At 41.2% G+C, this 25,377-nt stretch overlaps 1 protein-coding gene across 10 annotated transcripts in view; it reads right to left on the reverse strand.

Annotated features, from left to right (window-relative positions):
* Positions 1–25,377, reverse strand: part of DIP2C (disco interacting protein 2 homolog C) — a 346,599-nt gene that overhangs the window by 76,392 nt on the left and 244,830 nt on the right. For all 10 annotated transcript variants that reach the window (XM_075271576.1, XM_075271574.1, XM_075271578.1 and 7 more), the window contains 4 exons: positions 16,794–16,887; positions 13,905–14,024; positions 12,552–12,666; positions 1,629–1,768 (listed from right to left, as the gene is read on the reverse strand). In XM_075271576.1, coding sequence (XP_075127677.1) covers positions 1,629–1,768; positions 12,552–12,666; positions 13,905–14,024; positions 16,794–16,887 — 469 coding nt within the window. The remainder of the gene's footprint in view (positions 1–1,628; positions 1,769–12,551; positions 12,667–13,904; positions 14,025–16,793; positions 16,888–25,377) is intronic.

Genomic DNA, 25,377 nt, shown 5'->3' on the forward strand with positions numbered 1-25,377 from the left:
CCTTATATATGAACCGAGACGGACTATAAGGCGCTCATGGGCAATGCGCCTTATAGTCCAGTGCGCCTTATAGTCCGTAAAATACGTAAATATTAGGCTGCTCTTCTTATCTTCACTCAGACTGTTGATTTACATAGAGTCTGCCTCTGTATTCCCATCACACACATGTCTATGTAGAGGGGAGGTGGGAGGAGGAGGCTGTCAAGCAATTTATTGCCTCATTCTTTGCAGTAGTCTTAAAAGTGCCCCTGACTCACCGTGCAGCAGAGCTTAGCAGCTGCAACTAATTCTAAGATCTTTTCCAGCAGCCTCCACCTCTCCCCTCCCTTCCCCATAGATTTTACATAGATCTCCATAGATCTAATAAGTGGAGAAGGAATCTGATTTCTAACAAAGATATATAACAAAGTTTCTTATATTCCTCTTCATTTATGGAAAGTAGTTTTATAATTGGAGGCAATAGCAACATAGACGGGGATTCTTCACAGTAAGAACAGAGAGGCTAGAGCTCTCTGCCCCGGGAACTGGTGATGGTGGAGTTATTGAACAAATGAAGAGAACAATGTTACCGATTATCAATTCTAGATTTTAAGGACACGTTGATCCAGGGTTTTATACTGACTGCCAGATTGTAGTCGGAAAGAAATTTTTTCCCTTGAAATGGAGTAATTGGCATAAGCTTCATGGGTTTTGCCTTCCTCTAGAGCAGGGGTGCCCAATACGTCAATCGTGATCTACCGGTCGATCGCAAAGAACGTATGGGTCGATTGCGGGATGCAGCCAGGGATCCCCAGTGTCTGCTTGTTCACAGTGCAGGCTAAGAGTCGACTCTCAGCCTGCGTTGTGAACAAGCACTCCGGACACTTGCAGGCTGGGCAGCAGCAGTTCCGGGGGATGACGCGCTCCCCGCTCTTAGGGATGGAGGGGGCCGGGGTGCTGCTTGTTCCCAGCGCAGGCTGAGAGTCATCTCCGGACACTGGCAGGCGGGGCTGCCGCAAGTGCTGAGGGGACACCCCCTTCGTGTTCAGTGCCCGGAGCTCTCTAGACTGCTCACTTCCCTTTGCAGTGAATGAAGGTTTCAGCGATCTTCTGATTAACGTGTGCTTTCCTACATCGTGTACCACCTCAATGAGAATATACCACGCAGTATACTTTTCTTACAACTGAAGGTCTTTGTATGCTTGTAGATCAGCATATGCTCAGAGTCTTCCATCAGTGGTATACATTGGGATACCTTCCTGACACAGTCTGTACAGAACCTTAGAGTGTCAGTATGGGGATGTGGATCTCAGGAGCCTTCATCTACCTAAGCAGTAGGTAACAACGTGGAAAACTGGTAGATTGTAGTAATGTCAAAATAGATAAGCTCACATCTAATCCAATTAATGACAACAGAGCCTGACTCGCTCTATGGGGACAGTCTGGTATATGTTATGGTAACCGTCACTTTTCTAGTCTTGCATGCAGAACTTGTTCATTCAGAATTTTAGACAGACCCTGAGAAGACGGTATTGTTCTTCACTACATTTTTCATCACTCTTTGAGAACCAGAGAACGTATCAGAAATGTTGCCCAAAAAGATCTATTTGTAAATTTGTATGTGAGAAGGTAAAATAAAGTATACTTACCACCAGGCATGACAGTCCCAACATCTTGCACGGTGAGTACAGATAATTTTTCTTCCGAGTCCACTCTAATGACGCCGTGCGTGAGTCCTTGCATTGATAATACCCCCCTTCCTGGAGGCTGGTTGCTGTCATCAGTCGGCCTATAATAAATGCACAAAAGCAAGAATAGGGGATGAAGAGAATCATTTTAGAATTGAAATTTTTCTATATCTTATTAACTTCTAAGAAACTACCTGTATATTACCTTGGAGACACATAGGTCTGTATAGCAGCAGGATGCATATAACAGTAGGAGATTTACTGCTTATTTTATTACATCCACTGGGTATGAGTAACAGGAAAGTTAAAGAGACAACTGCTCAGTTATAGAGAATGGAGCAGGAAGCAAATGGCTCTGTTCTCTGTGCAGTGGCCTAACCAAGTCACTGCAGCTCCTATACAAGTGAATGAGAGTTCATCTGCAGTAACGTGGTCTGGCCACTACAAAGAGAACAGTGCTGTCTGCTTCCTGCTCTATTCTCTGTGTACCAGGTGCAGAGAACAGCTGATCGGTGGGGGTGCTGGGACTTGGACCTTCACTGATCTGATTCATTACTTATCAGTGTGATGAACTGTATATATGATATACTGTATAGTTATGTTTCAACTTTTATTTTCATTATCGTAGTGAGGTTTTGGTTCAATGAGTCAGTAGAGTAGTCTGAGTCTCTTGTGTCTAGTAATTCTAATTGCCCCTAACCAGCAAGTCTACAGTGGTTGTCAACCCCAAACGTCAGGACTCCAGTTTCAGTCTGAAAGCTGAGGTCATCAACAATCTGGGTGTGGAACATTAATAAATGCAACACATTATTTATCTGCAGAATCGAGTATAATTTGATCTTCAGGTTTTGCATACCAGAACTTGTAAAATCATTTGGCATCTCTTATATTACACATAAATGGGGTATGCACTGAGACATTCACAAAATATGTCAGATCCTTCTCAATTGAATGCATGTCATCAGCCCGCACCGACATGACGGGACGTTCCAGAAAGCAGGCGTAGCTGAGGGTCTTTGTAAAATGGGTAAGATACACAAATGTAATGTCAGGTTCTTTGGAGTCACAGCTTGGATCCACCATTGGGTTTGGTTAATATATATATAAAAAAGAAACATAGCAAAATCTGCAACAACTAAGCAGGTTTTCCATAATGTTGGGCACTAGCGTTAGGTTGGGTTTACACGTTCGGGTTTTGAGATATCAGATGTGGATAAAAGGAACAAAAGTACAGAGAACACTCCCTGCCATTTTCTTTTAGCAATTCAATCTTGGTGTCGACTTCAAGGATTGCATCTAAAAACCTGAATGTATGAACTCAACCTGATTGCAACCCTTAATGTGATTAGGTACTAGATAAGCATCAAGCACCTCTCCGAACGCCGACATAGTATCTGCCATTGACACTACTTCGGGGTGAGACATTTCCAGGCTTTACTACTTTAACTCTGAAGAACCCTTTCCTATGCTGACATCTGAATTGCATTTTCTCCACTTATCTCCTGGTCCTTTGTACAGTTCTTGGACAGAAGAGGTCATGTGCGAGTTCTTTGTACTGATCACTTATAAATGAGATCATCTCTAAGGGTAAGTTCACACAGGGTTTTTTTTGGTCAGGATTCAAAAATCCTGATCAAAAAGACAGCTCCCAATGAAATCAATGGGAGTCGGTCAGTTCTTTTTTCCGGGAGCCATTTCTTCCGGGCTCCTGGAAAAAGAAGCGACGTGCTCATTCTTTCAGGCGGATTCGCCACACGACGTCCGCCTGAAGACACTCCCTCCTCCAGACTAGGCCTATTCATTTGGGCCTAATCCGGAGCGGAGTGTGTGGCTGGATGCTGTTGCAGTGCACCGGCATCCAGTCGCAGCTACCCGTATTTTGGACCGGAACCGGAGACGGCCTCTGACTCAGGTTCAGGTCCAAAAATCCCTGTGTGATCTTACCCTAAGGCTGCAGTCACACAAGGCGTCAGTTCGAGGTAACCATTTTTTAAGCAGATAGGGTTGCCATTTTTTTCAGATCCCCAAGTGGACGCTAGTGTAAGCCTAGCAATAGAGATTTTTTTTCTAAGTCTCATAAGAGAGACCTTCCATCCCACTTAAAGGGTTTGCCTATGATTAACTTTTTATGGCCCATCGTAAGTGAGGGTCATAAATACCTCATTGAAAAGCCAACAGCCAGCCCCCACACCGATCAGCTGTATAGAGCCAATTCTGGCACCTGCCTTATACACCACACATGGCTGGAAGCACACAGCTCCATCCCCTGTATAATAGGTGGGCACTGCTCTTATTGAAGTCAGTGACATTATAGGGAACCAAGCGGTCTGGTCTTTCAGCCCAATACCTCCATATAGGTGATCGGAGCGGGGGCCATCTATCGGCCTCCCACCAAAGAGGTATTTATGACCTTCAAAAGCCTTATTAATCCTGGACAGCACCTTTAGTCAATCAGCTATCTGTCCTAGTTCCCCTATATTTTTAGAATGTCGAACCCAAGAGTAAATCCCATATTTAAGGTGTAGGAGTAGTTTATATTGGGGTGATATTACATTAGTATCGCAGGTTTTTTTCCTCCCTCTTTAAAAACCCCAAACTCTTATTTTCTTTTGCATAACCTTCCATTATATGAGGATTTCATGCAGGAAATTTCTTTGAGATCCTACAATCTTTGATCTGCAGTTTCTGATTCATTTTTTTTATTTCATATCGGAACCACGCTGGCATTAAATAATTCACCGTGAAAAACGCGCTAAACATAGCCCCATTGTGTCTTTACATATAATCTCCTAATCTTACATGAGTGTTCATTGACATTGCCGAGGACCACCATTAAACTCACAAAGACATTCCCCCTCTCAATGATTCTCCACCGTTGCCCCCCAGAGTCAGTGAAAAGTTTCGATACGTGTAGGTGGCAAAATATAGAAAGAATAAAAGGGCTTTGTTGCAATGAAATTAGACATCATGAGGAATAGGCCGCCCGAACTCCCACCTGTTTACTTTTTGTTTGTGGCTCCTTCTTTCTTTTTCCAGGAATAAGACACAGACAGAGATTTTCTGAGTCATATTTTTACCATGATAGGTGTGAACCTAGGGTAAAGATGGAGCCCCACATTGCTAAAAAAGCAGTATTTTTGGTTGCTCCAGAAGAAACGTGCGTTTTATAGTACCAGCAGTGATCGAGATCTCATCCATATATTGTGGGCAAAAAACCCTAAAAAACTAAAAGACAAGATGTTTATGAGTTTAGGAAAATTGCAGAAGGTTAATCTTAGTTGCAGAATTGCGAGCATTTTCCCTATAAATTTAATAGAGGAAGAATAAATGCAACAAAAAATTTGAGTAAAAAAAAAATATATAAATAAAAATCCTCACTGCATTTTTTTCTGCAGCGGTTCTTCAGCTGTGATTCACTACATAGAGCCTTAGCCTGAGGCTGCTTGCATAAGACTGAGTTTGGACTGGGAAACTGTCCATTTAACTGGTCAGATTTACCAGCCCGAACGCAACTCGGCTAAACTGAACGGTTCGCACTTCATACAGGTCTCTGTTTTTCACGGAACTAAATTTACCTTTGAAAGTAAAAGTTTTGATGAAAAAGGACAGAAGCCAACAGGGGCACGCAGGATGCCACATTGGCACATTTATGTGAATATACCTTAGACCACAACCTTCCCCTCTCCTATTTTGGGAAGTCTGAGGATACAGTGACAGTGGTAACCAGAATAACATATCGGGGCTACAGGTTCTCCCAAATAAAGGGTCATTGGATATACGTGGATATTAATTTCTATGGCAAAGCAATGGGGAGGGGTTGACAAATACTCCCAAGTAAGTTTATGTCAAGAGTGAAATAATAAGGCTGACCATTAAATTCAACCATCAGCAAAGTACCGTAATTTTAACCCTGGTTGTCTGGCTGTGACCACACAAGGTAGTTTGTTGTCAAACTACCAAAAAGTTTAGGACCCGCTTTCCCCAGAATATGTGATTTTTATTTTTTTTTTCATATATAAGTAAAGCTGACACTGCCAGGACTGCCAATAATATAAATATACTAGTTGGTACCCGCGACTTCGTCTGCAGTGATTGTAGCAGTGGATATATACAGGCATGGGTAAGGTTTTCGTACTGTGTATAAGGTATGGGATATGAAATGTAACTTTGTATCTTGTTTTTGCTGTAATTCAGAGAATACGTGAGACTTTTGTGTTGAAGTTAATTTGTATTTGAGCTGCTATATATACGGTGTTGTGAGAAACTTTACATAGTGACTTTGGGACAGAAGTATTTGAAGTTAACCCTTTCCCGCCGATGGCATTTTTTGATTTTCGTTTTTGACTCCCCTCCCTCTAAACCCCATAACTTTTTTATTTCTCGGCTCCCAGAGCCATATGAGGTCTTAATTTTTCCTAGGACAAATTTTTCTTCATGATGCCACCATTATTTATTCTATATAATGTACTGGGAAGCAGGGGAAAAACTCAGAATGGGGTGGATTTGAAGAAAAAATGCAGTTCTGCGACTTTCTTACGGGCTTTGGTTTTACGGCGTTCACTGTGCAACCAAAATGACATGTCCCCTGTATTCTGTGTTTCATTACGATGCTGGGGATACCAAATTTATATGGTTTTATTTACATTTTGACCCCTTAAAAAAAATCCAAAACTGTGTTAAAAAATTATTTTTTTGAAAAGTCGCCATATTCCGACAGCCGTAACTTTTTTATACGTGCGTGTACGGGGATGTATAGGGCGTCTTTTTTTGCGGGACCGGGTGTACTTTGTAGTTCTACCATTTTCGGGAAATGTTATTGCTTTGATCACTTTTTATTCAAATTTTTATCAGAATCAAAACAGTGAAAAAAACGGCGGTTTGGCACTTTTGACCATTTTTCCCGCTACGGCGTTTACCGAACAGGAAAAATATTTGTATAGCTTTGTAGAGCGGGCGATTTCGGACGTGGGGATACCTAATATGTATGTGTTTCACAGTTTTTAACTACTTTTATATGTGTTCTAGGGAAAGGGGGGTGATTTGAATTTTTAATCCTTTTTATTTATTTTTTTTATTTTTTTTTACTTTTTTTAAACTTTTTTTTTTTTGCATTTATTAGACCGCCTAGGGGTATTGACATGGGTGGGCGGTGTTGCGGATTGTCAGAGCGGTGGGGGTCGGCAAACATGGCTGCTCCGGAGCGTTAAAAAGAGCCTCCTGGAGTATTGTTAAGGTGAGGGGCAAAGTGGTAAAGTATATGTATATGTGATTGTGTGGGGTTAGGGGCGAGGCTGTAGAGGGCAATATGAATTTTGTGGCTTGCTATGGTCCAAAGTGTGTGAGATTGCAGAGATGGTGGTATGAGTTTGGGTTTTGTGGGGGTCCTGGAACAAACGTATGTGCGCTATTGTGACGAAAAGTAGCCTATTGTTTAATCGGGTGTGTTAACTATGTTTGTGGAAAATTTCAGCCAAATCGGTGGAGCGGTTTTTCCGTGATTGAGGAACAAACATCCAAACATGCAAACATCCAAACACACAAACCCACAAACTCACAAACTTTCACATTTATAATATTAATAGGATATATATATATATATCACAAAAGGGTTAAGATTTCAGCTTTACAGGATGTGCTACTACTAGACATGGTGGACTAAATACACAGTTTCTGACCATAACAGTGTTGTCCAGGAGGGGTGCCATCAGCACCCTACAATGTTGGGTAAATTGCTGGGGGTCACTTACTTTACTTAAGTACTTTAATCACGTTGAACCACAGGTACCCAATTGCAGCTCCAAATTATGAAATGAAGGGCGCCATTACTAGAAAACACTGTACACTTTCTATAGTCACTCCTAAGCTTTGTCAGACTGGTCCAACAGAGGATCCTCTGATGGGCCCAGACTCAACAAAACACACCCAAGTCTGGAGTGTGTGATCTTCTATTTGTTAGCGGTTGTTGGAGGGTGGGCCCCCAGAATCATTTTATCTGGTGGACCCAAGGAACCTCAGTCCTACACTGCTCCTAGTACATGAGCCTGACCAGCAAATGGACCAACAGAGCAAGAAGAAGAGTCACTTTAACCAGAAAAAGAAAAAATAGTCCACCTAGGTTTCATTCCTCTGCTTGGAATTTTTCCTCCACCATGGGGCAATTGGTATCAACCTCATGGTTTTTTTTTTTTGCCTTCCTCTGCATCCACACTGTATGGAGATAAGTAGGACTGGAGGCACCAGAGTCTTCTTCCAACCTCACTTACTTCGTTACGATGTTACTAGTCTGGAACACTGAGGACTTCGGACTTGAGGTTGAATGAATCCATATTCGCTGTGCAACATGTGAATTGTGCTGTCGGATAGGTTTCTGTAACATGTTGTATAACTGCCCAGGCTTTGGGATGTTACCCAACAAGGTGGTGGTGATTTGCCATATGGTCTTCCTAAATATTGCCACTGGCCAGGCTGATTCATTTACGGTGAGGCCTCCAGAACTTAACCTCCAGAAGCTTCTTCGAGATGTAATTCAGGTATGCCATGACACATATTCTTCCTATTTGCTGCACACTTTGGATATTTTACATTAACAAAATGCAATGCTCAGAACACATGTATTTTAATAACCGAGAGTCAAACATGACTACACGGTACTTGCTAAGAACTGCATTTTTAAGGGCTGATCCCAAAAAGTTGTAACCACCCATAAGACAATGAAGATGCAGCCACCCACCGCTTTGCTGTCAAGCTTATTAGGAAGCCTCTGCATCCAGCCTGCCAGATTCTATACTATTAAGTGCAAATTGTCATTCAGCGGGAATATAGGAAGCATCCATAGAAGCACAGCCTATGTCATATACCCTACTGACTCACTGAAGCAGTCAACTCAGCCAGACAGAAATGTCACAGCGATTTTCAAGGATGAGATGAGACACCACTCCATCCGGCTTCACTCCGAGACGCAAATAGGAAGATAATGCAATTCAGTCTGGGTTATGAATGACAATTACATGCAAAACATATCAAGTTACTTAAATAGCCCAGGCAAATGTAGCAGGAAAAAGCATTCAGCATCTTTGTAGGTCTCCAGAGGTTCTGCTGTGTAATTTTTATCCAGTGCGCCAGGCGCTTCCATTCAGGACTAATTATTTTGCGCTCGTCTAACAGGTCACATGACACAAGTTCATTTGGAAAGCAATACGGTCTCTTGCAAAGCTTTTCCTGAAAACCTGCAGTGATAAATCTCAATTAAAGGTTAATGCAAGAGCCGTCTCTGAAACGGCAGAGATCTCGGAAACTGAAAGCCTTCAGGCGTCAATAGAAAAAGACAATATGAAGAAATGTGAGAGACGGATCTGGTAGCGATGGCATCTGTGCTGATAGGCGAGGACGGAGAGACGGTAATGGAGGAGCTGCCTGAAAACCGACACGAGAAATACTATTGTATGAAGCCACCTCCTGTAGCCATGTTCACCTACACTATCTACATCTATACATATAAAACAGATGACTAAAATCCCAATGACAGTACTAATGGGGGGTTTCAACCATGGAGTCGTCTGTAGATTGGCCGTGCCTTCACTTTGCTTCCTTCCCCCAGTGTCTACTCCTTATTCTCAATACAGCAGAGTCTTCCTAGTTATGGTTTTGGCCCCAAATACCCAATTTCATGATCTTCTGTGAGAGGTAAAGGGAAGGAACAAAGCAGGGAGCTAAAGAGCGTACAGGATGGCTAGTTACGCCGAAGGAATAGTTTTTGACCATAAATTTTGGTATTTTTAGCTTTCCAAAAAAACAATACAAAAGTATAATGGACCAAATGGTAGAAGATACAAATATTCATAGAGAAGGTCAAGAACAGCACCATGTAAAAACTAGTGATATTCTAACTCAAAGCAAAGGCACGCAACTGGTTTTATTTTTTTTTATTTTTTTTATTTATTTATTTTTAATGTAGATTGTGAGCCCCACATAGAGCTCACAATGTACTTTTTTTTTTTTTTTTTTTCCCTATCAGTATGTCTTTTTTTTTTTTTTGTAATATGGGATGGAAATCCATGCAAACACGGGGAGAACATACAAACTCCTTGCAGATGGTTTTCTGCCCTTGGCGGGATTTGAACACCAGGACTCCAGCGCTGCAAGGCTGTAGTGCTAACCACTGAGCCACCGTGTGGCCCCTACGCAACTGGTTTTATATGACAGACGTTCGGTATATATTTTGTTAATAGAAGAACCTGTGGGTTCGGTAGATGTCCTTAAAGAGGTTGTCTTGGATAACCCATTTTTTGATATGGCACAGGAAAGGGTGGAAAGAAAACAAAAACATACTCCCCTGTCCCCGATGTCTCCCACCACGGTCCAGTCCTGCTGCTCCGGTGTCTTGTATTGGCAAACGTCACCTATGATGTCCCATGTCCTTTTCTTAGGCTGCTGATTGGCCCCAGGGGGTCACGCGTGTTCGGGAATTCAACTACAAGACCCTGGAGCAGCAGGCTTGGACCACGGTGGGAGACACTGGAGCACCAGGGACAGGTGAATATTGCTTTTTTTTTTTCCTTCTCCAGCCACAAATCAAAAATGGGATACCCTGGACAACCCTTTAATTTTAGCAGGCATGAAATGTGTGCATTCCCTAAACATTCCCCACTCTAGGCCACCAGCAGGGATGGGATTCTAGGAGGTGCAGGGACAAAAAGACCTTGGAGACTGAGGGGACTCAAAAACCTCTTAACATAAGACGACACCAATATAGATAGCACATAGTAAGTAGCAGACACATTACAGATTTTGCAATGGGGGCCAGGAGCTCCAAGTTACATCTTTGACCACCAGGGATGCTAAACTTATCTTCATGGCGTCTCTACACCACCAGGTTGCAATCACTAACTCAATACTATATGTACCCTTGACCAGCAGAAATTCTGACCTTAAATCCATCACTGCCCCAGACCACCAGGAATTCTTCTATAAACTTTTTAACTACCCTAGACCACCAGGGACATTGACACAGGCACTATAAAACATTCACTAGCTACATTGACTTTGAAGAATCATTGTCCATAACTGCTCTATATTACGTATATCAAACAGCCGCTAATCTCCACCAAGATACAAGTTCATATTCAATGTGTGCAGAAATACACGGCAATACAAAGAAACTAAAGCCACAAGGTTATATTATCCTAGCAGAGTATTGGAATGAAAACTAGGTATACATACAAATAATAGATAGGAAAGTCCAGCATCCAGAAAAGTTGGAAGTTATTTCATATTCATGCTGACGCATTTCCAGCCTTGGTGGCGGTACACTATGACTAAGAGCCACCAAGGCATGAAACCTGTAAGTGATGGTGCTTCAACACTATTTCACTTTGCTGAATACATTGGCATATAGCGTTACAATAATCCTTTTATGAATATTGTCTTTTGTGATTGTCATTGTTGTCTTCAGATAAAACACTTCAACTATTCTATAAAACACTAAGAAACATTTCACCAGCCATTGTTTAGTTCAGGGTAGCGGTCTATTTTATATGATAAGTTATGCTAAATGGAATGCTTTTTTATGCAGTACAATATAACTAGCACTTTGTGTTTTATTCAGTGAATTTTTATTTTTATTTTTTTTTATCTGTGTTTGAAGAAAAAGCTAGCAAGGTTATATATAACACATAATGAAAATAATAGTCACCATCCTCATCACCATATCTTTGTCAAGGCAAAGTTTTAGACATTTCAAATGGCGTTTGTATAGTGAGTGAAGCAGCTTTATGGGCGGTCCCTTGGACCCATAGGACTTCGCCAGGACTATAAATTACCTACAGACATAGCAATCTTCAACTTGAAGCTGATAACTCATTGCACCATGATACCTGACTACAAAACCCATTGAAACCAGTGGAAAAAAGTTAAGTGATTAGCAACTGTTTAACTGACATGGTCCTTAACTTTTCAGACAACTTATTCTCATTTCATAGAGTATGTGATTCTCAACTAAAACTTAATGTACTTTAATTACAAAATATAACCGCTTTCAGCTCTAAAGTTCCTGTTACTATGTCTACCTTCTTGCTAATTTACTGTTCACTGTTACTAAGGAGGTCTGTCTTTAGATACATTACATTCTGTCTTGCTTATAGTGTAGAAGGTCGTCATTTTCTCTCTTCACAGTAAATGAAGAGGGGAGGGGGTGATTCTCCTCACAGCCTGTCTGAAAACTGTGGCTGAGGATTCTGAAAATTTCACAAGTTACAATGTAAGAAAAGTATTCTATGTATGTCTGTATCTACTTCTGGCTGCTTGTGTGATTACAGATGGGATATTATTCACAGACAGCGCAGCTTTTTAGACTCTGATCATAGATTGCTTTTTTTGATCTTGTATTTTATCTGCTGTTTGCTTGTATTTGCCCTGTCCATTGTTACTGGACTCTTGGTCACTTCAGCTTTTCACAGGTATTTGTTTGCAGTTTTATAGTTATTCCCGGCAGAACATTATCAGCAATGGATGGGAGAGGGGCACAGACTGACCCTTATTGTCCACACCCACAGCCTGAGACTTAAATGCAAAATGTGTTTCAGCCATAATGTGACTAATGGCAGCAGAAAAATTTATAGAACGCCCTATATGAAGGCTTATTCAGTCATAGAACAGACTGTCCAGCAAGACTCTGCACAACTTTTCATGAAAATTCAGGTACCCTTTAAAGGGTGTGAGTAGGAAAAAAATGATTATTAAACAAGTCCATGTAGCCATGCAAAGCTACGTCCCCAGTGCATGTGTTAAAAGTCCTGTTAAGCTTGGCCCCATGGAGGAGATTTCATATTGGAGTCCATGTGCTTCTAGGTTTCAACATATTCCATCAATACTTTAAGTAAACCGTACCTCCTTATGGCTACAGTAAGAGCCTCTGGTGAACTGGCACAAGGACAAATGACTTCTTGCCGCAGGCCTTTACTTTGGAAGACATTGAGGAAAGCGTCACAAGAAGAAATGGACCCTGGGGAGAGAGCACAAGAAGAGGATGTGATAACAAATGTGTAGGAAATGTAGCATTCGGACAAGATGATTTAGAACTCTTTAAAGAGCAGAGAGGACATTCAGAATAGCTCATCTTCAGACTTGTCCCGTGGCATTAAAACACTGCGAGAAATAAACTGTAAACCCGCGGCTCATTAGTCTCTGTCCATCTCATACCAGCCGCGACGCCAACACCTCTCGCTTCAGTCTGCAGTGAGAAGGCCGGAATACAAAGCTCCGAAATAAAACATGACATTCTGCCATGAGACGCTCAAGTATAACTTCTTATCAAAAGTCAAGTACATCTCAAGGGAATTCATCAGTGAAATACATTATAGATATCTTCTATAAGACTTCACAGGATGTGATAGATTTCACAATAGAATGGGACCGAGTCCTTGTCAGGAGCCTTCCAGTGGTCACGGCGGCCCCCAATTTACAACACCATCAGTTTGGAAAGAGTGAAGAATGTTGATCCAAATGACCATGGACCCCAAAGCCCAGTGGGCCTTGACTTCCTCCCATGTTTGCCTGGTCATGCAGGAATGAACTCAACTGGGCCCCAGTGGTAAGTAGTGCAAATAAAAAATGTTACAGTTTTTTTTAGTTGTTGGTGCCTTTTATGCTCTGTTCTTGTCACATTTAGAGGTATATTTTGGGAGGATCTCCCTATGTATATTTTCATTGTAAAGCTGCGACATATCCCTCTGTACATGCATGTAGTGGGGTACATTGCTACACTCTCATTGTAAAAAAAAAAAAGCAATCTATATCATCTATATACCTTTGTTTTGTGCTCTCCTGGTCCGTTGCAGAACCACAAGAATGGAGGGCAACGATTCCAGGAAATAAAGAACACAAACTGATCCACAAGGACCCCGTGGGGTCTTTAGGGTGCCCGTTTTTTTAATGAAGTTACCGAACATAAAGGTCGGGCTTGCAATTTCTGATGGACGGTGCAGATGCGAACGGAGCATTACTGTGCCGTATGTTTAGGGACTGCTCAATGACAGCTTACTGAAAACTGCCATAAAAGCAAACCAAGAACATATTACCAATGTAAAATTTAAAAAAAACAAGAAATTCCCATATAAATATTCTAAATGACGTACACAACAACATACATGTAGTCTCCTACTCTTGATTGACTTATGACGGTACAATTACTGTACTTTACCATATATTTTAGAATAATATATGACCCCGGACTGTACTTACATGGATTTGCTCCGTCCGCCACAATCAACATGCGTAATGAGGAGAGGTTAATGTCTCTCTGATCCCGATGTGCGACCAGGGCCCAGTGCATGTCCCTTGACTTCACGCACGCAACTTTTGCTTTAAGAAAGAAAAAATACAAAACCGGTCTATGTAAAAAAAAAAATACGTATAAATGTCAAACAGGTATGCAGAAAACTGAACAGTACCCTAAATACCAGACCCCTTCGGAGGAGTCACCGGAGACCCTGACATGGCTCACTGAGATCTGACAGTACTGCATACAAATATAATAATACATGGACTATGTAAAATAATATTGTATAACGTCTTAGTATAATTACATTAGTTAAGGAAAATAGAAGTCTCAGGTTCATAGTCGTCATGTATCCCTATACAAAGCTCTTATATATAACAACTAACGGACAGGCGGCCATGTATGACAGAAGATTATTTCTGATTTCCTACTGGAAATGAGTATTCTATGTAAGACTGAGACCAGAATGCTGGCATGAGATGGGACATAAATGAATGGATAGTTCCCATATGGAAAATCTTTTTAATTGTGGAAATATGATACATTTCCAATGCCAAACATATGCTTAGATGATAATAGGGCTGGCAGGTGTAGCTCATACCACTCAATCTAGTAGCAGCATGTAAAAGACTAGGAGGAACGGAGCAGAACGAAGAACGGAACATGTAACTTATTGATTAATATCCATGCTTTTCCTATGGTTCGGAGTCCAGTGGGTGGTCCTACTCAGTGATTGGCAGCCTTCCCTAGGGAGACTCCTAAAATTCCTACTCTCTCAAAGCTTAGGAGTCCAGTGGGTGGTCCTACTCCGTGATTGGCAGCCTTCTCCTATCAACAGGACCACCCATCACACTCCTGAAATCTGTACTCTCTCAAAGCTTAGGAGTCCAGTGGGTGGTCCTACTCCGTGATTGGCAGCCTTCTCCTATCAATAGGGCCACCCATCAAACTCCTGAAATCCCTACTCTCTCAAAGCTTAGGAGTCCAGTGTGTGGTCCTACCCAGTGGATGGCAGCCTTCCCATGCCAATAGGTAGGGCTACCCATCAAACTCCTAAAATCCCTGCTATCAATCTTCTCCACACATCCTGCTGTATACTGACGTAGTAGGTTCCTGATAACAATTATAAGTTATATGGATCAACTTGCCATATAATACTTCAGTAGATCCAACATAACTACAGTAATAACTTTTTGGCATAATGGTGCACTACAATGTCACTGTCTTTGTACTTTATTTCTTACAGGATAGGATGCAGAAATATTCTACAGTCATGTGGTCAAACCAATAATGATGAAAACCATGGGAAGATTTATCAATCATGTGATACAATGTACAATATTAAAAAAAATGGTAAAAATGTTATAAATTGTTTAAAATGGCAAAAGTAGAATGACAAATTTGATGAAACTCACTAAACAGTTTACTCTTACACCACTAGCTGGTAGTAAGTACTTAGTAAATCTGTAGCCCGATTTCCGTGTCCATTTCTTGGTAGTGAAAAACAGATTAGCGGTATTTGACCCATTTTTAACAGCAGTTTTGCATCCATTCCATGTCTGTGTGTTTTTGACAATTAAGTGTCATCTGTTTTGCATCCATTTTTATTAGATCATATAAAAAAAGCAGTATCTTTCATGGGTCACACATCCATTTTTAATGGCCATGACTCAGACATCGGTCTGTTTAATCAAATTATATATATATATATATATATATATATATATATATACATACACACACACAATAACCCATTGAGTTCTATTGGATGTGTTCCAGTCAAAACAGACATAGGACAGGTTCACACCTGCGCCCAGTCTCCGCTTTCAGGTTTCCGTCTTCTAACGACAGGAGACAGAAATCCGGCAGACAGTGTCTAACCATGAGCATTTTGTGGTCTCCGCGGCAAAAACTTTTTTTTTTAACCGGACACAAAGTCCTGCATGTCCGACTTTGTGTCCGGTTTAAAAAAAACAAAACGGTTTTGCCACGGAGACCACAAAATGCTCACGGGCGGACACTTTGCAAACCCATTCAAATGAATGGTGTGAACCCGCCCCTTCCATAGAACATCTCCGTTTTTTAAACCGACCATGTTTTTAGGTCTATCAACGAAGCCCGACATGTGAATACACTCATTCAATCTCATTGCTTTCAGAACTGTGGTCTCTCATGAACTGAATTAGGGCATGTTCACACTACAGTTATTACAATCCGTTAGTGTCATCCGTTGTAGGAAGACAACAATGGACATTAATGTTAGTAATGGACACAGACTGAGCCTCCTCCTTCTAAGTTCCTTCCCATTGACTAGAATGACGTGACGGACAGTTTCTTCCTAAGGTTCTGCATGCAGGACTTTTTCTTCCATTAGAAAAGTAAAAAAAAACATGAAGAAAGCGTTTTTGGGGTTGAATACAGACGGACACCAGACTGAGGGGGCTCCTTACGTATCTGTCATTTATTGTCCATTGCTCTTATCTAATGATGGATGACAACAATTGGCAGTAAATCTTGATAGTGACCTAAAACACCTATTATATTTGGTACCTGGTACATATTATCATCTTCATTTCCATCTGGTATTTTGACATCTTTTGCTTAGTTTATCCCCCCCCCCATAGTGTCAAAGTATTCAACATTGGTTATAACATTCATAAAAGTTCCCCGTCGGATATGACGTGCCCATTTTCATGCCTTTTGTAACAGCCCCTTATGGATTCTACTGTCTTGTAATGGGGACCATCCAGTGTTCTTCAAGGTCACCAAGCGTGAATGGCGCCCAATCTGGCGTGTCCGAGCCTAAGTGACTTCTGTTTTGAGAAAATTTGAAGCATAAAGTTCCTTCTTACCTTTATACTGGCAAACTTTCTGTATCCACGACAAGGGGTTGACTTTCATGAGGGAGTAGGGGATGCTGATCACATGCATCATGTTCATGACACTCTGAAATCAAAAGACAGCGATCCTTGATTATGGAAGGAAGGAAACGGAGAAGAAGCGATAATCCGGGGTGATTAATCCGCGCACACAGCAGTAACACTAATTTTCTCATTTAATTTTTGCCTTCTCGAGGCGTTTTCACGAGTACACTTAAAGTTAATGTTCATAATAATTTAGAAACATGAACATTTTACGGTGTTGTAAAGAGCTGCGGAAATATACGATACGGCGCAGTTATCAGCAACGTCCTTGTGAAGCTGAAGCATAGCCGGGCAGATGTTTACGGAGGAATATAGAAAGGAAGACTTACTAACAATCTTATATTACTAGGAGTATAGTCCTGGCTATAGCACTGTATAGGGTTATACATTATATGGGATGTCTAGGAGTATGTAAAAGACTTAGTATAGTAAGAGAAGGATAATGCGTTACGTTATGCTCACATCTGCACTGTCTGTTCCAGAACTAGAAGAACGGAAAAATGGATTATTACCAGGTATATCCCAGCGTCATTGCAAAACAAAGGCCTCTTGGAAGGTCGAGTATGATGCTAAAGGGAGCAAACTTTAATTGGGTTATTTCACTGAAATTCTGTCTTCCTAATCACATCAGGGAAGACAGGCTTGCACATTACAGTGAGCGCCCTCTATTGATTTGCAACACTGAGGCAGCAGCTGACTTCCTAATTACATCATGGAAGACAGATTTGCATATTCTTCCCATGGTCCCTTGCGAAGTGGAGTGCTAAAGGCTTAACAAGTCTCCACACACCTATATGGTGGTCACTCCCCAAGGAGTGACAATATCCCCTTAACCCCATTGAAATGAATGGAAAGGCAAGTGACACTTCTCCTCCTCCCCCCCCCCCTTAGCTTTACGCAAAAAAATAAGACAAAAATCAATCTAAGTCTAGAGAATGGAAATGGAGGTCGTCACAGCTCATTGAAAATTCACCGAATAATAGTTAAGCTATTGTCTACTGTAAACTGGCCATGGGCACGAAAGGAAATAACAGGCTAATGGTTGTTCTAGGATCCATGTGTTCACTGGAGACCATGGCAAAGGCAGTCAACCAAAGCCGAACATGTTTACTCAATTTTACTAATCATCCCCTGGTGGCCGAAAGCTCAAGAACAGCCAATAGTTAAAAAGGAAAAACTAAAAAATATCAGCACAAAAATCAACAGGGCCAAGGTATGAACAGCACAGTGGCTCAGTGGTTGTTTTGCGGTGCTAGGGCTTTGGATTTGGCAATTAATCAAATGAATTAGATTTCTTCACTATTTCAAAAAAATTGGGATTTTGATTCTTACTAAAATTGTAAAAATCGATGTGGCAGGAGGGCATTGTCATACTGAATGTTTTGGTGTTTTGTTTAGTTATCCAAATCCGTTCTGACATTCCAAAGATATAAGCCCCTAAAGGGATCCTATCATTAAGAAAGGCTATTCTTCTCCTACCTTTAGATGTCTTCTCCGTGCTGCCGTTCGGTAGAAATCCTGGTTTTCTTCGGTTGCAAATGAGTTCTCTCGCAGCACTGGGGGCGGTCCTCAGCGCTCAAACAGCACTGGGGGCGTCCCCCTATGCTGTGAGAGAAATCTTCAGCGACGCCTCCATCTTCTTCTGGAACAGCCTCTCCCCGCGTAAACGGACACAAAAAAATGGCCGTGCGCATGTGCAGTCAGCTCTGCAGAGCCGACTGCACATTCGTAGAAGTTTGACCCCCAGTGCTGGAAGAAGACTCGGGAAGAGGCCGTTCCAGAAGAAGATAGAAGAGTCGCTGGAGAGCTCTCTCATACTATTGGGGATGCCCCCAGTGTTCTTTGAGCGCTGAGGACCGCCCCCAGTGCTGCGAGAGAACTCATTTGCATACAGAAGAAAACCGGGATTTCTACCGAACGGCGGCGCGGAGAAGACATCTAAAGGTAGGAGAAGAATAGCCTTTCTTAAGGCTATTCCGACGTATTAGTCAGAAAAACAAACATTTTAATAATAGGATCCCTTTAAATCATGATGCAATTAAGGTAAACTAGGCAGATGGGAGGTGACACTGCATGATATAAAGTAAAGACCCCATCCTCGAAGAAACCACCGTGGTACCACCCACTTGTCTATTATACTATAAATCGCAGCATTACAACAGTAAAAGGGCCTATATCGTTGGAATGGCTGAACAGATATGGACAAACGAAACATCAAAGTGCTCAGGGGGTGACAGCGCTGAACAGACAATGTTTGTCATTGGGTTTTTCAGACCCGGTGACAGGTCCTCTTTAAATCCTGTCCAGAAAAATAACCTCTCCAGGATCTGTTTCCAAGTGTTACCAAATGCAAGGTTATATGAGGAGAACTTACATATTTAGATGAAGTTCACATTTAGCTGCATCACCTGCTCTGTTTCAATCCAAAAATCAATTTTCTTCCACAACACTAACAAAGCCATTAATAGCAAGAGAAATATTACCCAAAGCAACACCGAACACATATCAAAAACAACAGCTCAACTTTTGTTCCTGCAGATCACAAACACAGCGCCCTCCTGGGGATCCAACATCCGAGTCACCTTCACGCATCTACTAGGAATATAGTTCCTTACTCAAATTAGATGGAAATGTGAGATGTTCAAGTCAAGCTGATGTTCAAAAAGGGCAAAGTAATGGAAAAAGGAAGAGCAGGTGGCGGATTTAAGCACAGAGCACCTCCGTCTATCTGATCTGACTTATTCATCACCTACAGAGCGGTTGTCACACAGGACGTGCAAGAACAGATTAGGAGTCAATATCTGTAAATAGAAGATCTTCTCCCTCCCCCCAATCTCCTTCCTGATGGCAGAAATTCTAGAGATCGGTAACTTCAAAATTATAGACCCCCTTTATAAGGGTTGGAGCGAAAATAAACAATGTTGTAAGAAAAAACTAGAAATAACTGATTTTGAATAAAATTACAGTCAAAAAGACAGCAGGCATGTGAAAAAAACAACTAAGATTTGATAAATTTTTTTCATCTGGACAATAAGTTTAAAGGGATCCTATCATTAAAATGCAATTTTTTTGTACCTAACACGTAGGAATAGCCTTAAGAAAGGCGATTCTTCTCCTACCTTTAGATGTCTTCTCTGCGCCGCCGTTCGGTAGAAATCCCAGTTTTTTTCTGTATGCAAATGAGTTATCTCGCAGCACTGGGGGCGTCCCCAATGCTGCGAAAGAACTCTCCAGCGCCGCCTTTACCTTCGCCAGGAACGGCCTCTCGGTGCGCCTTCTTCCAGAGCTGGCGTTAAACTTCTAGGCATGAGCAGTAGGCTCTGCCGTCAGGCCTCAAGCAGAGCTGACTGTTTATGATCGTGGCCATTTTCTTGTGGCCACTTACCCCAGCTTACTGTGTAAACATCAACAAGAAAATGGCCGCTCACACCAGCTTACAGTGTAAGTGGCCACAGGAAAATTTCCGCGGGCGTGCGCAGTTGGCTCTGCCCGAGGCCTAGAAGTTTGAAGCCAGCACCAGAAGAAGACGCAGAGAGAGGCTGTTCCAGATGAAGATAGAGGCGGCAATGAAGAGTAATCTCGTAGCATTGGGGACGCCCCCAGTGCTGCGAGAGAATTCATTTGCATACAGAAGAAAACTGGGATTTCTACCGAACAGTGGCGCGGAGAAGACATCTAAAGGTAGGAGACGAATAGCCTTTCTTAAGGCTATTCCTACGTTTTAGGGACAAAAAAATTGCATTTTAATGATAGAATCCCTTTAATGGTTGGTACTTTTTAGAAGCATTACTGGTAAGACAAAAATTACAAAAATTATAGTATTATTAATAATAGTTATTAGTATGGTAAAGTATTATAAATAGTAATTAAAGCAACATGTCCTTAAAGTGAATGTAACCAGTTTTTTATTTAGGTTTTTTTTTTTTTAGTAAATTTATTTTATTGCATTTATTTTCCATGTCACTCTGTATCTGTACTTTTAAAATATAGTACTAAATTCTACAATTTTCACTCTTGCCACTGAGTCTAATAATAGACTGACATAGACTAAACTCCAATTCTTTAGGGGTTTTCTTTGCAGCAGTCCTGTCATTTATATCACAGACAGGATTACAATAGATGACAACACCACTATAGAGAACACCACTGATCTATCACAGAGAATAGATGATGTCACAGCTTATCTCCCTGCACAGAGCATCTGTATAAAACTCTCCCATAGACCTCAATGAGTCGGCTTCAGTATTGCTACCTATGGCTAGAACTATGCTGCAAAGCATATCACTAAATGCTGTTAGCACAGAGGAGAAGCTCAGGCAAGATGGCCGCCCCTATAACCATGTACAGAAAACACAATTAAAAAATTTATAATAAAAAAAAATAAAAACATATTACAAAAATGTAATAGATTTCACTATCCATTTGTAATAAATAAAGAAGTTCACATCCAATGATCACATGGAATGCAAATAAATGGCAATGAGCCATGTGACCAACAGATGTGATGTCACTTCCTAAGAGGAAGCGTAGTTTTTCCAAAGATAGCAACCGTATTTTCTAATTCTGGATAAACTTTTAAAGAAAAGTCAGTCCATTTTTATTTTTAGTAAATATGTGTATTCTGAAAATAATAACACTGGTGGATCATTTAGGGCTTGTTCACACGGGGCAAGAGGGGGCGGATTATGACGCCGAATCCACCTCAGAATCCGCCCACTAACAATAGAGGTCTATGTAGATGGCTAGATTCCTTTTTTTTCCAGTATGTTCCAGCTCACAGAAAAAAAGAAGCGAGCTGTCCTTTCTTCAGGCGGATTCCGGGGCTGAGTCAGCCCAGGCGTCCGCCTCACGACAGCACTCGCTGGACTAGGCCCATTCATTTGAGCCTACTCCGGAGGCGGAAATCGCGACTGTTGGAATCCACGACAGTCGTGGCAGGCGCATTTTGGTCCAATTCTCACATCAGAATCAGGACCAAAATACGTGATCCCGTGCCCCGTGTGAAAGAGGCCTTAGGCATTGTTGTGCCTCTGTCATTCCTCCTGGAAATGTATGAAAAAAAATGAACTGGCTTTTACGATTAACTTTGTTAAAAAGTTGTGTCCATATACAGTCTGAAACCACTGGCTCTGATTGGTCGGACAGTCTACCCCACTTTTCTTTTTGACAAAGGGAATGGTATAACCTATTTGTCAGTTTATTTGTAAATTGTCATCTCAAAACGCATCAAGAGAAGTGACAGGTCCACTCAAAAATGGTAGGCTTAAAGGCAATATTTTGAAATTATTCAGAAAAAAAAACAACTAATTTTTGTAATCAAATCTTAAAGAACTATTGGTGAGATTTTTTAAAACTTTCCATGCTATTATTATCCATTATCATTATCCATGTCAACTAATACGCTGACACTAGGGTTGAGCGATCGTGTTCGGAAAAGATCGGATTCCGATCGGCGATCGAGAAAATTTCATGATCGCGATCGGAATTCCGAACACAATCTTTTTATGTGGGATCGAGATCGGTGATTTTTCCCACAATGCATTGCTTAGCCTTCGCACTGAGTATACGATGTATATTCAGTGTGAAGGCTCCGCTGCAGTTCCATAGAAATGAATGGAAGCAGCCGGCACACAGCCTTAAACCCCTGCGCGCCGGCTGTCTTCATTCATTCGAATGGAAGGCTAAACTAAATCTCTAGCAGCTACTTACCTCTAGAGATGGCTGCTCCAGTGCCCTCCTTCTTCTTGCCTCACTGCCCCGCCTCCCAGGTTAGTGTTTAAAGCGCTAGGTAGGCGGGGCTTGTGGCTTAGTGTGGGCGGGTACAGGGCAGGGAGATGTGACGTCTCCCCTCCCAGTACCCGCCCACACTCTCCTAACCCGCCCACACTCTCCTAACCTGGCAGGGAGGGGGTAGCGAAGAGAGAAGAGCAGCGTGGAGCGGCAGCGAGGACAAGAATGAAGGCACGGGGCACAGGACCAGCCATCTCTGGAGGTAAGTGGACACCAGGGGGTAGGATTGCTTTTAAAATCCAATCTCCGATTAATAAAAAAATCCCATTGACTTACACTGGGATTGGAATTGGGATCGAGATCGGGTTCGAATGAAAAATGATCGGAAATCAGATTTTAAAATCTATCCTGAAAAGTCAAGATCGGCTCAACCCTAGCTGACACTTCCTGTTTTCTGTAGATTTTTTGCAGCAGTCACCTCACTTATGTCACACTGATGATCACAGTGATCACGTACATTTAGACACTCCCCTTTATACACAAGGACCTCCCCCCAGGACACAGAGCATGCCTAGAAGACTCTTCCTTACATGTGAACAGAGTCAGCATTGCATCTACTTCTCATGGTCCATCTAAAGGACATAGGTAGCGACAGACAATTTATGCTTCACTGAATTTTTTTTAGGATTTTTTTTTAAATATAGATAACTTGGAAAATTAAAAACATCACCAAAAATTCCTAAAAAATATGAATAAAATAAAAACGTGATTTAGACAATAGGTCATTTCCTAGTGACATTGTCCCTTTAATTATAAAATAATACTGACATATTGTAACAATATTCTATCATTACAAACTTAAATAATGTAGCAATATTCTATAATTATAATATTAAAATAATACAAAAGTATTCTATAATTATAGTTTTGAAATAATGAAACAATATTCTATAATAATTATAATAAAATAATGCAACAATATTCTGCAATTATAATAATAAAATAATGGGACAATATTCTTCAATTATATTAATGTAGAAATAATGTAACAATATTCTGTAATTATAATATTATTAAATTATTAGTAAAAGTAATGTCTTTCATGACGGTTTTGTAAAAGGTCTTTTCATGGAAAGAGAGAAGTGAAGTAGAAAATAATCCCAGACGGAAACATGAGATGGCGAGAGCCAAGGCTTTCTGTGGGGAGGGGGAGGAGGGGTAGGAGGCAGGTGATACTACAGAGATGAAGTAATCGGCAGATGAATCACGCGGCCTGTTTGTTAGTGGACAGTTCTTGTTACACTATAGAGCCAGCAAACATTGATGTCATCTGAATTGAAGGATTATTGTCAGCTTTATGATTTTAAAAGGCCCTTTGTGACAAGCAAAGATGGAAGTACACACTCATATAACAGGTGCTACTGTGCGCAAAATGAGCCTGGGCTGCGAGGCTCCAAATGATTCTTATAATGAAAGGCCCTCGGCGGACAGCTCATCCTGCAGCACCACATAATCCACCGCTTCATGAGAACACAATGAGCCCAAAAACATCTGTACTACGTTCTCTCATGTCCTGAGGTGGGGACGGTATAACAACCCGCAATCGGCAAGAACAAATAAACCCACCAAGTGAAGTACGGAAACAGAAAACCAAATGTTACAAAAATATAGTGCAAAAATGGTAATGTCTGGGAATGGCTGGTGCTTATGTGAGGAGACTGGCACCGCATGAGAATACGCCTCATGTCACTGCTCTCTGGGCATCCCATGGCTTGTGTGCTGGGGACAGCTATTTTGTATAGGTTTTAGCCATGAACACCTGCTGTATAAAGATAATATAAGGCAGTCATTTTTATCTGGCAGTACTGGTGGGCGCAAATTTATATGACGCAGCTGTCTTCCTCATAATGTAGATCAGATATGGGCCCTTTTGTACATTGAGCCCTCTGCCAAACCAATAAGGCCAAAGGAGACGTGTCTGAAAAGTTGTGTTGCATTTATTAAGGTGTATGATCACAGAAGATCTGGTCTGGAAAGTGTAAACTAGATTTTAGCAAAGAAAAAAATTTAATAAAAAATGTATATTAGAGTAGAATGAATGATAGATAGATAGATGATAGATAGATTAATAGATAGATAGATAGACAGATTAATAGATAGATAGAGAGGAGATGGATGGATGGATGGATGGATAGATGGATGGATGGATGGATAGATAGATAGATAGATAGATAGATAGATAGATAGATAGATAGATAGATAGATAGATAGATAGATAGATAGAATGTTGGCCACAAAAACAGTCGTGAAAAAGGTCTTGCATAAATTTGTGTGCGGTTTCAAAGATTGATTACCTACCAGCAGTATCGAGGCAGTCCAGGAGAGTCGCGCCGCTCACTTGCCATACAATGCAAACTGTATTGAGATCTACGGAACAGTAGTACCTAAACTCACAGCTACAATTTGTACTGTAGTGGTGATCTGTAGTGGTCCCTCCCAGGTGTCAGGACCCCCACAGATCTAATGTTGATGGCCTATCCTAAGGAAAACAGGAAAACTCCTTTAAGAACCACATCTGAAGACTCAAAACAAGTAAAATTATACTATGGGTGAAGTAGAAAATAATTTTTACAGCCAGATGTTCCTCTGTTTACTGTGGTTGACAACATATTCATTCCTATTGACACATACATTAAAAATCAATGCTCTTTCTTTCTGGGCTATTTCCTTATCTGGGCCAACAAAGACAGTAATAAGAGATGCAAACCAATACTAAGCAGGA

Source organism: Leptodactylus fuscus, chromosome 4 (genome assembly GCF_031893055.1).
Source record: "Leptodactylus fuscus isolate aLepFus1 chromosome 4, aLepFus1.hap2, whole genome shotgun sequence".
Lineage (NCBI taxonomy): Eukaryota > Metazoa > Chordata > Amphibia > Anura > Leptodactylidae > Leptodactylus > Leptodactylus fuscus.